Source organism: Boleophthalmus pectinirostris, unplaced genomic scaffold, assembly GCF_026225935.1.
Source record: "Boleophthalmus pectinirostris isolate CB_2022bp ecotype Guang Dong unplaced genomic scaffold, ASM2622593v1 HiC_scaffold_18, whole genome shotgun sequence".
Taxonomy (NCBI): Eukaryota; Metazoa; Chordata; class Actinopteri; order Gobiiformes; family Gobiidae; genus Boleophthalmus; species Boleophthalmus pectinirostris.
Genome location: NW_026571133.1, coordinates 23,668,718 through 23,683,739, shown reverse-complemented (window position 1 = coordinate 23,683,739; position 15,022 = coordinate 23,668,718). Strand labels below are relative to the sequence as shown.

The 15,022-nt window shown below is 37.1% G+C and overlaps 1 protein-coding gene and 1 pseudogene across 1 annotated transcript; one reads left to right on the top strand and one right to left on the bottom strand.

Annotated features, from left to right (window-relative positions):
* Positions 1-1,063: 1,063 nt before the first annotated feature.
* ash2l (ash2 like, histone lysine methyltransferase complex subunit) lies at positions 1,064-6,148 on the top strand. Its single transcript, XM_020931956.2, has 17 exons — positions 1,064-1,156; positions 1,408-1,474; positions 1,582-1,727; positions 1,831-1,919; positions 2,001-2,095; positions 2,345-2,440; positions 2,881-2,976; positions 3,052-3,127; positions 3,480-3,497; positions 4,107-4,203; positions 4,316-4,533; positions 4,611-4,778; positions 4,913-5,106; positions 5,180-5,272; positions 5,343-5,441; positions 5,579-5,638; positions 5,719-6,148. Exons 1-17 carry the CDS (start codon positions 1,095-1,097, stop codon positions 5,824-5,826), a joined length of 1,782 nt encoding a protein of 593 aa, XP_020787615.1. The 5' UTR covers positions 1,064-1,094; the 3' UTR covers positions 5,827-6,148.
* A 278-nt stretch (positions 6,149-6,426) lies between these two features.
* Positions 6,427-10,897, bottom strand: LOC110166672 (G protein-coupled receptor kinase 5-like; annotated as a pseudogene).
* Between the last annotated feature and the right edge of the window lie 4,125 nt (positions 10,898-15,022).

Genomic DNA, 15,022 nt, shown 5'->3' with positions numbered 1-15,022 from the left:
ATTTTTTCTTGAACATAGATCGAGATATATATCGTATATCGAGATATAGCAAAATATATTGAGATATATTTTTTGATCCATATCGCCCCGCCCTACTTCAGCCTCACAACAAGTAGATTTCAAATCCTCAACCCTTGAGAGGTCTTTCTGTGTGCAGTTTGCATATCTTCCCCATGTTTGTCTTCCCTTCGATTACCCTAGTTTTCTCTTCCACTAAAACCTGGACAGTTGGATAATTTCTGTAGCCCGGAACAGAAAAACAATATTTAAAATTTTCAAGTAAATACATTTATAAATAAGACCTATTATTTCCAAATGCATATATCAGTGTATTGTGTTAGGTATGTCTCCTAGTTTTCTAAGATCTCAACATGGTTTTCTTAAACAACAGGTTGCTGCAACCAGATGATCGGTACAAATTAAACATTTTAAAGTTAAAATTAGTTGTTGTTGGATAAACATGAGACAACTAGATTTGTGAACATTTATACTTGGCTAAACATTGTGAACCTGAAATGTAAGGGGATTTGTGTTTAGGCCAATAAGTTTTGCTTGTTAGTTTCTGCTCAAATAAAAAAATACACTTGAAACAGAAATAAAGTCCAGATATTCCCATGCAGAGACTCCATGTTTACGCCTATACAATGAGTTTAATACACAAACTATAGTGGGAGGTTACCATGGTTTAGACTAGCACCTCTTTATTGGTGCACAGGCCAGCTAGGCCTCTTGGCACGTTGCACAGTCCAATCAGACTCCATCCGGAGTGTTTTCTGGCTAACAGGTCACGGCACCATCCCTATCAGGAGTTCTTGTCCTATTTAGTTAGTTTGCTGTTAGATAGATTGGAATATCATGCATTTACACATATATTGCACATATATCCATGAGTCTCACAGCTGTAATCATAGCCCTTATCTTCAAATGACCTCGGTACAATAATAAACTAAAGAAGTGAATACCCAAAATCTATTGTGTCTATCTCTTTTTCTTTTGGCAGGTTCCTAGAGGGGGCACCAGTGAGCCCCAGGCACAAACCGGAAGTCGTTTTCTCTCGCGATGTTTCTTTTGTTTTCATTGATTTGAAACCAAACATGGCGACCATTGAGCCAGAGGCGGGCGTTGGATCTGGAGCAAGTACCGAGGTTGCAGATGGGTATGTCTTACGCATATGCCAGTGTTTAACATCTCCCCTGTCCTAATGGAATGTAATATGTTATAAGCTTTCTCTGTGAATACACGTGGTATTATTATGGACGGTACAAGCGGCTAATAGTGCTTCCTCTGTAACTGGTGATGCTAGCCAATTTTCTCTTATTTGAAATTACATTCTCGGTGGAAGATTGGTGCATGTTATGCAATTTTTAACCATTCGAGAATGTAGGCTTTATTCATTTTCTGTTTCAGTGATGCTGCATTCAGAGAACTGCCTGCCAGTATGGACACTGAATCCTCCAATGGCAAAGAAGGAATGGTAACAATTCATACCTAAAATCAATACCCATGTCTATAGCACAGTATTTCTTGTGCGACACATTCGAGATTTCTAATTTGATTGGATTTTTTGGTGATGAAATCCAGGACACAGCCGGTGAAGGCTCTGAGGCGGCAGATACAGTTACCGGGTCTGGGGATGAGGAGAGTGGCAGACAGCTGGGCGAAGTGGAGCTCCAGTGTGCCCTGTGCATGAAGTGGTTCACTGCAGATACGTTTGGCATCGACACCGCGTATGTTGAGTAAAAGACAACCTTAAAAACAATAAAACTTACAATACAAAACAATAAAACACAGCCAGTGGATATGCCTATGCTATGTTTGCTCTCTTTTCAGGACTTGTCTTCCCTTTATGACTAATTATGTCTTCCATTGCAATGCATGTCACCATAGTGGCAACACATACTTCTTAAGAAAACAAGCAAGTATGTGCATTAAAATATAATTATATAATTGTCAATTAAATAACTGTTCTAACAGCATTTTTTCCATTCAACCTGTCCCAGATTTAAAGGAAATGTGCCTCACAGCACTGGCTAACCTTACCTGGCGTTCCAGGACACAGGATGAACACCCAAAGACGATGTTCTCCAAGGACAAGGTTAACCTAAATCTCTATTTAACATACAATATTAATTAAGTGTGCATTAATACCCTTGATAGATTAAAATGTCGAAATTATTTTGGAAATAACTGCACGAATTGTACTTGTGTTTATTTGGTAGGGATAGAAAGGTTGAACAGCCAATGTTCATATTATTGGGTTTTTCCAAAGAGCCCAGTAATATGTCTTTGTTAATTATTATTTTGTGGCCATTAACTTTTAAAATTTATTTTATTACTTTTTTAGGATATCATACCGTTCATTGACAAGTACTGGGAATGTATGACAACTCGCCAGAGGCCGGGAAAATTAACATGGCCTAACAACATTGTGAAGACAATGGTAATATTATTTATTAATTTCTGTGAGTATTGTTCTCACAAATACCACAGACATACTTCAGTGTCTTGAAAGAATATTTTTGTGTTTTCTGTTGTATAAATCAGTACATGATGTTATCAACAAGTTAAGCAAAGTCATCTTGACTTCCTTGGTTTCTGAAGCCGACATTTTGCTACCAGCTAAGTAGGTTCATCAGTGCTTATGTTGGTGACTGCCTTCCACTAGATGTAGCAGACCGGGGTATCCTTCATTGGGCTCTGTCCCAGGTGTGACACAACACAGGCCCTGATGAAGCTACCTAACTGGTAGCAAAATATTTGCTTCAAAAGCTTATTAAGTCCAGTTGGCTTTAGTTTGGCTCATTGATGTTATTTTATCCCTGGATGTCTAAAAATTTGCATCAGTTAGTAGATGATGTGTGATGCATCTTTTTCATTTAGAGCAAAGAGCGAGATGTTTTCCTTGTAAAAGAACACCCTGACCCTGGCAGCAAAGACACAGAAGAAGAGTACCCCAAATTTGGCCTTTTGGACCAGGTATTGTTATATAATATTTCACGATATGCTTCGATACATATCACTTGTAGATGATAAATTATTCTATTCTTTTAGGATCTCGGTAACATTGGTCCTTCATATGATACGCAGAAACAGACCACAGCACCTCCCACTACTGCTGGACTAAATGGTAAATGTTCTTGAAAATGACTAGAGGTAGGATATGTAGGATTTTATTCAATATTTCATAAACATTACTTCTCAGATATGAAGTGAGCCTGTTCAGGTGATCAATTGATCAATTGATTTTACTGATAACAATGTTTGTACCTATACTGAGAGGTCCTCAATATGCAGGTTAATACACCCATAAGCCAGGTTCAGTTGTTATTGTATTTCTTTTTTAAACAAGTTAAAGTACAGGCTACATACCCTACCTTTAAATAAAGTACAGTTGAAAGCAAAGGATAAACAAAATCGTACTGCTCATGTTCCGAGTGTTGAACATGGTGACAATCGTCATTTTGTGCATTGTGTTCCAGGTGGATCTTCTTTCTCAGGTGAATATATAGTACCCTGAGCTGCTTAATGTCTGTGTGTTGTAATCCTTTGGATAGAAGTTGACCCTGATGTTTGATCAAGATCTGTAATTAACATTGAAAACAAAGATTTTAATCAATTAATATGGTCAATGGGCATCTTTTGGGCAACTTCATCTGTGTGTATTCATAATTTCCCTGTCTTCTCTTTGCCTCTGTTACCCTTCCCTAAAAAGTTCCTAGTCTTTCCCTGTCTTTGGCTTGCTGCTAATGGGCTTTCTAATTCCTTCAGCTGTGCTCCACTAAAATTCTATGGCAAATGTTCTGTGAGAACAGGGTGCCAATTGCAAAGTTAAAGATAAAATTAATTTAAATCTACACACAAATTGTGCAACAAAGCAAATGTGTTACCACAACCCTAGTTCTGGAATATAGAGCAATAAATAGAATAATTATTTATAGGATTGCTTGCATATGTGTGTAATTTTGGGTTTCTACTTTAAATTCGATCATTATTGGGAGTAAAGCTGATTAACTGGGCTGCTGCAGCTTATGTCCTTGTCTGTCTATATTGTAGTTTTCTAGAAAGTTTCTCTAATGGCTATTTGTTTTTTTGTTTTGTTTTTGCAGGTGCATTGGCTGCAGGTCCTGGAAAAGGACGAGGAGCCAAACGCAAACAGCAGCAGCAAGAAGGGACTGCTGCAGGAGCAACTAAGCGGACCAGAAGGTAGGACTACACACGCACACACACACACGCGCACTTACATAGAGTCCATAAAGTAAATATAAAGTAAAGTAATAATAATATATTTTTTCTGTTTTGTGTTTGCATTGCACAGTGACCCTTTGTTTTCAGCCCAGCGGCTCCCACCTCACGGTTATCCTCTTGAACACCCCTTTAATAAGGATGGCTATCGCTACATCCTTGCAGAACCAGACCCCCATGCCCCTGATCCTGAAAAATTGGAGCTCGACTGCTGGGCTGGGAAGCCTATTCCGGGTGATCTCTACAGGGCCTGTCTCTATGAAAGGGTGCTGTTAGCTTTACATGATAGAGGTACTTCACAAGTTGTTTGGATAAAGGATACTGTGCATGTGTGTTATGGTGTATATTCATGGTGCACTTTGTTTCAGCACCGCAGCTTAAGATCTCTGATGACCGGCTAACTGTGACTGGAGAGAAGGGCTACTCGATGGTGCGAGCTTCTCATGGGGTGCGAAAAGGGGCCTGGTTCTTTGAGGTCACTGTTGACGACATGCCTCCAGAGACTGCTGCGAGGCTAGGGTGGTCACAGCCTCTTGGTAGGTGGAGTTTCATACAACTCAATAATGCTAACACATTAGCCTAAACGTTGCAAAAAAAAAGTGTACTGATTATTTCATAATCAATACATGCATTTTATACTGCCCAACCTTTTTATATTTCTCCTGCTTAGGTAACTTACAGGCACCTTTAGGTTATGATAAGTTCAGCTATTCATGGCGTAGCAAGAAGGGCACTCGCTTTCACCAGTCTATAGGAAAGCACTATTCCTCAGGATATGGCCAAGGAGATACTCTGGGTTTCTACATTGAGCTGCCAGATGAAACTGAAACTGCAAAAGCTCTTCCTGACACATACAAGGACAAGGTGAGCCTCAAAACAATGTACAAAATGCACAATAAATGACTGAGCTTTAGAGCTGTTTTTATTTTTACTTCAGGCACTAATCAAGTTCAAGAGTTACTTGTATTTTGAAGAAAAAGACTATGTGGATAAAGCAGAAAAAAACCTCAAGGCAACAAGCCCCAGTAAGGTAAGAAATGACAGCTCTGTGTTATAGTCAAAGGTTAATTCCAAAGTACTAACTTGTATGTCTGGTTCAGATGATATTTTACAAAAATGGGGCAAGTCAAGGAGTGGCGTTTGAAAGCTTATTTGAAGGAATCTACTATCCAGCCATTTCATTGTACAAGAGCTGCACGGTCAGTTGAATAAAAACATTTATAATTAAAAACAAGTTAATTTAAACTTTAAACATGGTGTATATGTTCTTGTCATTTGAGAATTTCATACTTACCTCTTACTTTGTTACTTATTTTACTTAAATTTTATTTTGTAGGTGTCAGTCAATTTTGGGCCTCACTTCAAACACCCTCCCAAAGATCTAAAGTACCAGCCGGTGAGATTTTAATTTCAACATTTTAGCAGTCCTTGATTTACATTTTCTGAGCCTTTGGTTTACTGTTTCCACTGTTTCAGATGAGTGACATGGGCTGGGGGGCTGTGATAGAGCACACTCTAGCTGATATGTTATACCACGTGGAGACAGATGTAGATGGCAGGCGTAGTCCTCCCTGGGAAGGATGATCATTTTCCACAAAATCCCCATCAGGATAATTCCAGCATGACACCCATCAGTTTGTTTTTTTTAAGTTTTCCAGTTCCATGTACAAAACAGAGCTGTGTGCTGTGCTGCGAAAATGTTTGGCAGAATACATCATAATGCCTAGCCACTGATTGAGCATAAATATTGTATTGTAATGTGTAGTCCACTTGCATTTAATAATTTAGCACATTCTCAGTTTTGTGTGTTTTTTTTTTTAATCAGTGTTGGTTTTGTGTGTGTGTGTTTTTTTACTATTAAGTTTTTGTTTGCTCTGAAATCAATAAAATGTATGTCTTGTCCGTGTCCAGCTCAACAGCTCCTAAACTTTAACAGTATGTCTAACAGAACTACTTTAAAATACTGCAAATTTCTAAAGGTAGTATATGTAGGATTACTGTAGACATTTATTTATGTGAATAATTTGTGTTTTGTTTTTCAAGCCAGAAAGCAGAATATGTATCTTGCAAATTCACTTTTCAATAGACCAAAACATTTAACTGTCAGAAATAAAATAAAGGCTAGTAGTTTGTATCAAAATATATTTACAGTGAAGTGTGCAAACTAGACACAATTTACAACATGTACATTATCTTAAATGACCACTGATGACACTGATGGCTGACCTTTTGTTGTCTACAGTTAATGGGTCACAGTTCAGATTCTGGTCCTGAGTCCTTGATTACTTTATTTTCATCTGGTGAGTCTGGACGCTGGTGCTAATTTACAAAAAAAAAAAAGCAAAAGTATGTCTGGAGATTCTAATGAAACCAAAAATGTATCAATATGGTATTTTGACCTTACATGTCTGCGAAATATGCGACGCAATAGGCCACCTTTAGGGCTGTCAGATACGTGGGAAGACACTAGGTCTGGAGAACGAGTGCCCATTGGACCAAAAGTATTCAGCTCCCTAAAACATCCAGTCTCTATCATCTAAGAGAGAAAACGGAATTCAATTAATTATTCTGTCTTAAAAGCAACACACCATAGTGTAATGAATAAGGACCTCATTTTGCCACATTCTGGGAACTCGACCTGTGCAGAACTTAGAGTAAAATTCCCCGTCTGTTTCGTCCAGAACCACTCCTTTTACTGTAGAAAACTCTTCAATGTCCTGTACATCACTGCAGTATACCAGTCTGGGCTGTTAAATGCAGTTTAGCAAATCATTGCTATTATATGTGTCATGAGTAGTCTCCAAGATATATAGAAAATATTTGACTTACATCTGGTTTAAAAGGTGGTTCTACCAAACCAGCCTCCAGCATCCTGAAGTTAATTGTTTTAAAAAAGGGGTGGGCTTTAACTTCACTAGCCCCTGAGCCCTGGCATCCCAGTCGCTTCATTGGGTCTTTGGCCAACAGCTAGATAACAGTGAAATTTAAAATACTAGAGAGAATAAAATTTTACTAAATAGTATTTTAGTCTTGATTTTTACCGAGGAACACAGATCCTTGATTTCCTTACTGAACATTTTAGTATATTCTTCCTTTTCATACTGAATCCTCCTCTCCATCTCAGTAGGTTTGGGGTGCTCTCCTCTCGTCCTCAGGGGGGGCTTGCCAGCAGTCATTTCATAAATCAAACATCCAAGACCCCACCAGTCAGCACTCACCCCGTAATGCTCATATCCAATCACCTCGGGAGCTGCAGATGATGTTTTCATTTTATTATGTTATTAACAGTGTACTTTCTATGAAACACAGAGAGCAAACTCACCCATGTAGCCAATAGTTCCCACACGACCATGTGCTAGTTTCCCACCAGCCAAACGCACAGCAAGGCCCAGGTCAGAGATCCTAATATGACCTAGGTGCAAATCACACAAATGGTTTAAATTTTTACAGAATTTATATTTCCTTATCCCTACCCACTTTCTATTCAACTTATTTTAACTGTTCTAAAAGCTATAATTTGTTATTAGTACATGTTCCTATAAACACATGGTTAGACATGACAGGTGCATCTCAAAATAGAACCACCACACCTTCTTTCCTGAACAATTTATTTCCTTAAAAAGTCTTTGTTGCTATGTCGCAATACCTTCAGTACTTCCTCGAGCAAAAAATAATATTGGTGGTTTTATTAGGCAAACACATCACGTTCCGCTCCACAAAAGTAAATTCATTATTATTGCATCCACCACCAATTAACCAATCTAAACTCCTTTGGTCATTTCCACCTTTGTTAATAAGTTACACTTTCAGTAAGATTATTAATCTGTACTAACCATAGTCATCCAGGAGAATATTTTCTGGTTTGAGATCTCTAGAAATAAAGAAGTATTTATATATCAGTATATCAGCTATTGTGTGATCTGTATAAAACATAAATTGCTAATTAAAAGTTTACTGACCGGTAGATTATTGACATCTGGTGTAGGTGTGTTAACCCACAGCATACCTCTGCAGCATAGAAGCACACCCTCTCTCTTTCTAGGCCTGGTGTACCAATGTTATAAATGTGAAATCTCAGGTCCCCTCCACTCATCATTGTCAGAACCATACACAGGGCATGCTTGGTTTCATAGGCATATGCTAAGTTTACCTTAACAAAGGAACCATATTAGGACAACCATTTGCAAACTTTGCAAAGAATCTCAAGTTCACTGTCTTACCACAAACCGACTGTCCACAGCTTCAAGAATTTCTTTCTCATTTAGGGCCATAGCTTCTCCCCTCCGTTCTTCACATGAGTCTTGTCAAGCTTTTTGCAGGCATACATCATTCCTGAGGCTCGCACTTGACAAGCCCACACCTACAAAAGAAAACATAATAACGTTTTAATTTTCCTTGTTGTAACTAGTCATTAGTGCTGCAAAAGTTCATATGGTATGCATTCAATCAAATGCTTGTAAAATCAATTACAGTGTGTACGCACACTAACCTCTCCAAACCCTCCTTTTCCCAGAAGTCTATATTGTCTGAAACAATGCTTGGTGACCGGCTGCCTTAAAGAAACACAGAGCCATAGGTAAAGTATAATGGGAACATTTTGCCTAAACAACAATTATTTGAGTATATACACATAAGAACAACTCTTGTTCTACTAATGTGAATTTACACTTACAAGTTACTCACCTCTCAAGTGCTTTCCACTGTAAAAAACGGTCAAAAAACATGCTCTTTTGATACTGCACGAATGGTTTCCCAGAAAGATATGAATGTAGATCTCTGATAAAAGCAGACAAGTCTGACATTAGACTCAAGTGTTTAGGCATACAGACATAATTACATTATTATAAATGACTAATGGTGATTTCTAATCTGGCAGAGTGCATATTTGTAATGTGGAGAAACCCAGATGTGACTGGATGACACAACGTTAACACACATGCAAAAGGGCTAGACCTACTTTTTGCATGCATAAAAAACATCTGCACTGAGGTCCAGCTCCAGAGCTTGTATGCAGGCCTGCATGTGACTTTGCACTGTGGACAGACACTGAACAGACTGAGGATATAAATCAGCCATTAATAAGAGACTTAAATAATATAATACCTTTTATATTATTATTCAACATGTAAACAAGTTTTCTTCTTGCCTGGCTCATGAGGAATCTTTGAATGATGCTTAAACCAAAAACTTTTCTTTCAGAATCCGCCTTGGTTTCAAAGCTTTCCTAGAATAGAGACAAAAACATTTAAGCCTTTTAGTTTGCACACATATTGTACATGGTTTTAACGTGATTTCCATATTACTTCTTGACTGCTTTATTGTACTTATTATGTGTGTGATGTGTTATACTTTTGTGGAACAGGTAAAAAATAAATATACTATCTCAATGTATTGTTAAAATGTAGGCTTTCCTTTGAGGTTGTGCCATTTCTCTGGGAGCATACTGAGATTTGTTAAGGTTTGACCCTGGGTGTCCTTACTGACACCTTCTCTTATCACTCTGTGTGATTTGAGCTCACTGTGTTGTTAAATGTGAGGGGCACTGTGAGGGATTACCAGTGCATCTTGAAAGGAGATGTAGTTCTGCAGATCAGGTCGACTCTGACAGAAGAGTTGGAAAAGCCTCTTACCAATTGGCTGCTGAACACATAAACTGTAGTAGTCTCGTTCTGACACAAAAAAACAAGAGGAGACATGACCTTGGATGACCTGTACAATAAAGTCATAGATAAAGACTGAACAAACCAATGGTCTTGGCCAACTCCAGGCACTGACTGATGTGGGGGAACCGCAACATCTCTTTCCACTTCCAGCTCCTGCCTTTGTTGCCTCCACCTGAGCCAAGTTATTTATTTTTAAACAAAAATATCACCTAATAAAAACTGTTAATTTTGTTATTGTGCAATATGCATAAGCTGTCTTGTATCTGGCAGGTTTCAAACAATAGTATGCAGCACTACCGTGAATGGGCTAATAATAGCACACAGAATACGTCACCAGATCCTGTACAACTGCATTACTCTGCAACTTACTTTCAGAGTTAAATGGGTTAGCAGTGACCTTAACACTTGTTGTATTAAAAAAATACAAATATTGTTAGGGTTAGGTCAGAGATTTCACATTTTTCATATTCTAAATCTCACCATAATTGTAAGGAAATAGGAACTTCAAGTTAAATTTGACAAAGCAGTATTGCTGTACACACAACAAAATAATGTAATGCACTGCAGTATGAGTCATGGCACTGAACCATCATGGGTAAAAGCACATAAAATATAACACTGGCAAAGATTTAAAGGTGCATTGTGTAACTTTTCTGTTGGAGGGTCCGTCAAATGCTTTTCCCCATGGAGATGTTATTGCTTTGTCCATAATGTTTCACAGTATGGTATTAAACCTTTCTTTCTTCATGGAGACCAAACTATCCATAGAAACAAGCAGGTGACAGACCCCCAACCAAAAAGTTACACAGTGTACTTTAAGTCTTAATTTTAACAACAGAACTTTAACATTTTTAAAACAAAAATAAATCATTTTTACCTTCCCTGGCTCTAACAAGTACACTGTTTGCGACCATGCTTTCAATCTCCATATGAATTTAGGTTAGGGTTCTTGATGAAAAAAACAGCCTCAGGACATCACAGGTAGGAGAGCTGCTCTGGGCTGACTGATTGAATGGAGTTACAGGTCATTGCACTTTCTTGTATGACACTTCTCCTGAGGACACACCCTCACCTCACAGCAGACAAATGACAAGCATTTCTGTACCGCCTATAAATATATATTTTTAGTTCCTCTTCATCATCCACAATCATTGTTGCAGTTAGACATAAAATAATGTATGTATACAATGCAGCAGTGGAAAGTAACAAAGTACAATACTTAAGTACAAATTTTAGGTATCTGTACTTTACTTAGGTAAATTTTACAGTGGACACTTCTCACTTTTACTTCACTACTTTTAGAATGTGCAGTTGTACTTTCTACTCCACTACATTTTAGATCTGGACGGAAAAGTAAAAATTGTTTTTCTTTATGGTGTGCAGCCGTAAGAGACATTATTTTTAGCACATTCAGTATGAGTTAATGTCCCAACATTACACAAAATTGGCTAGAATTTTTTTTTAAATCAACTGAATCACTTAAGATCAGGCAGATTCTTTACCAAAATCACTACATTTCAAATTTTTTTTTAAATCTTTACAAAATACTTTTTACTCTTAAGTACATTTTTAAAACAGGTACTTTAATACTTTTACTTTACTTTTACTTCTCATGTGGTACTTGATGAGGAGAAAAATTCAGTTTGTCGACTGGACAAATTTTGTCCAGTCGACAAACTGAATTTTTCTCCTCATGGATTCTACCTGGACGAGTGAGGGATTCTTCATACTTTTACTTGAGTAACTTTTTGAAACTCTGTATCTGTACTTTTATTTAAGTAACAAAACTAAATACTTCATCCGAAAAGTATTTTAACTCCCCTGATAATAGCTCTGTTTGACTTCTGTCTTTGGTGAATAAAAAAAATAAAAAATAAATAAATAAAATAAAAATACTATGAAAACTACAGGCAGGCTATTTAGGACTGAGGCTGACATCTTGTGGACAAACATGTCTACACATAATTATAATTTTAGTGGCTAGTACAATGGAAAATAGTCATATAAGTATATATAGTATAAGTATATAAGTAATTATTTTCCATCTTTTAGATCTAAATATTACATATTTGATACCATTATACAAATTACAGCAAGGTAAATAAGTTATTATACAAAACAGGCCTCATATAGCACATTAACTAAAAGCTTCTAAGACAAAGCTGCAGAGTAAGTATATTAATTCTGACATAAGATCAAAGAAATATTAAAGAGTCACCAAATACAAGTAGGTCGTAGCATGTAGCATACATTCAGTTAGATACATTTTTGAGTAGAAAGCTGCAAATCAACATGTAGTTTGCATTAATATTGCATTATCTGTTGCCACGGATAATGCTATTACAGCATTGCTTTGGCTCAATTTCTGAAACTTTTCCTAAATCTGGTATATATTTGACAATTATTTACACACAAAAAATCATACTGTTTGCAAAAGTAAACTTTGTGAACAAAACATAAAACACTAGAGTAAAAAGGACACTTTGTGGTTAAAATAAAACAGGCCTATTTTGTTATCCTGATCTAGAAGGTATTGGTCTAAATTACGATGTACAACTAGTACACTTATATATGACAATTATATATATGACATTGGTGTCAAACTTGGTGACTAGCAATGGAGCAAAGTATTAGAGAATGCCAAATGAATCACTAAATCACACAAACCTCATGAAGTACAATATAAAATCATCAACAACTGCAAGTGACCCCTATAACCCAGAGTAAATATGACACATGTACAAAATTTAGTTTAAAATGTAAAAAGGCAGCAGGAACCTATTTTTACTTGATATGGTCATGCCCAGCCAACGTTTCATTTTGGTCTTCAGTTCTTCTGGAAATTGAAAAATATCTTGGATTATAACTACTAGTGGACCCTAAGGCCTGTATGTTAGAGCTACATAAGGATATACAGGAAACAAGAACACTCGTTATTATGATGTATGCTGCCTGCCTCTCTATATTACATTATCAATTTTGCTTTACAAAAGACTGTATAATGTACAGTATGGGAATGCACCTTGAACTATATTTTGTTAAGGACTGGCTACCTTTAAGAGATTTGGCTCTGAATGGCAGACAATAATCGTATGAACTGTGTGTGTGCGTGCGCGTGTGTGTGTGTGTGCGTGCGTGCGTGTGTGTGTGTGTGTGTGCGTATGTGCATATACTATTACTTTTTTTGTGTGTGTTTTCTATGTTTTGTTATATTTTGTTTTGTTTTCTGAAAATTATTCAAATAAATGGTTTAATTTTTTTTTAAGTTTTATAAACTTAGTCCGGACATTGGCTGGAGAATGTTCCCACACTTTCAGACTTGTAGTGTGAGGGAGTCAGAGGCCTGTAGGACCAGTATCACACTGTTTCTGATGGTTTGACTGTGACTGAGGTAAATGCTGTAAGTATGTGGCAAATATTGGACCATTTAGGAAACAAAAGAGCGTAATTTTCAAATCTGTGTTTTTATCCTCAGTATAGGCTAATAAGATCCTTTAGTAAAGAGGAGGAGCCACGCACCCTTAGTAGTATTTATCATATTTAGACAATTCTAAATTACACAATCTGTTAAAGCATCTTTACTCCTTACTTATTTTGTCATGGGGCCAAGAACAGGGAGAATCTTCAACATATGTGAAGCATGTGATATTGTGACAAACTTCCTACAGAAACTGCAGGAACTGGGTCCAGGGGTTATTTATTTAGTTGAGGTCTTCCTTTTTTAAAAGAAAGAATCAGCGTTTTAACAGGAAGGCATGTGAAGAGCTCTTTGGGTCGTGTGTGATGATGTAGGAGGGCGAGTCACGCTATAACATTGAAAATGTTGTGAGGAAGCGAGATTTCACAGCTTAGTCAGATGAGGCGCTGCGGTGGGCTGCAGCTCAGTGGTCTCATGGCCCTCGAGTGCGTAGTCTATGGTCATGTGTGCGCCAAATAAGAGAGGGGTCCTTCATCTTCCAAATCCGCCAAATCCACTAATGAAGCAGAGCATAAATATCATTTGTGGCCTCAATGTGTGATTCCTTGGAGCTAGATTAGTTTCCAGTTTATGGTTAAGATGACTCCTAATGGAAAATCTCACAAAAGTCTGTCTGTGCTAACTCAAGGCTGATTAACATTTCACTAATAATTATTAGATTCTGTAGATGATATTCATGCAGTTATAGACCTACAACATAATAAGCAGTCAACAAAAGTATACTTATACAGTGTATGTGCATATAGTTACAGTGGAAATGGTCATAACCGGTTGTATTTTTGACAAACTGAGGCATTATTAATAAAATAATTGATTGGTAGAGTTTTCCTTTGATCTTTTGGTTCAACCTCACCAATTTCAAAACTTAAAAAAAAAAAAATTAGTCTGAAAGTATCACCAGGACCAACTCGTAAAGAATATGAATATAATATGCATCAAAATATTTGCTTCTTTTAAGCTTTATCTATTTGAGGACTATTACTACCATAGACTGTATATGATTACTACTAAATTCAACAATGGTTTCGCCTTACGGGTAATTCTGCATTTGAAACACTTATCAGCTTTGATTGGATTGTCCACACCCAACACCAGACAAGAATATCTCTTTGATTTCTTTTCATTTATTTTTAAAAATATTTTTCTTAAGTAAAAACTAAAAACAAAAAAACAAAAAAACACAGACAGAATGGGCAGAGTCTTTTAGACCTGTGTCTATTGCATTTTGACCAAAAATAATCAATATCAACCCACAGAGTTATCCTTCAATCAGGCTGTGAATAAATTGAATAAATTAACAATATTTACTGACATGATATAGCCTATATAGAGCAAGGAGATTAAATATATAATAATTAGCGCTCTATAGGAGCCCTAAAATATTAGGTTTAGGACCACAGTAAATTTATGTACAGGGTTATCATCTGACTATGACTGCGTGACCGTGGTAAATTTAAATGGTTTTAGGATAATGTCCACACGGGGAATACTCACACTGGCCCACTGTGTTTCTGATGAAGGGTATTCGCGCCCCAGGGGCGTGGTATACACCTTATAATCCAGCTATCACGCCCATCCGTAGTCTTTCTCCTACTCTGCATCCAACAGCTCGTCATTTTTAGACAGGGGGAAACAGGAG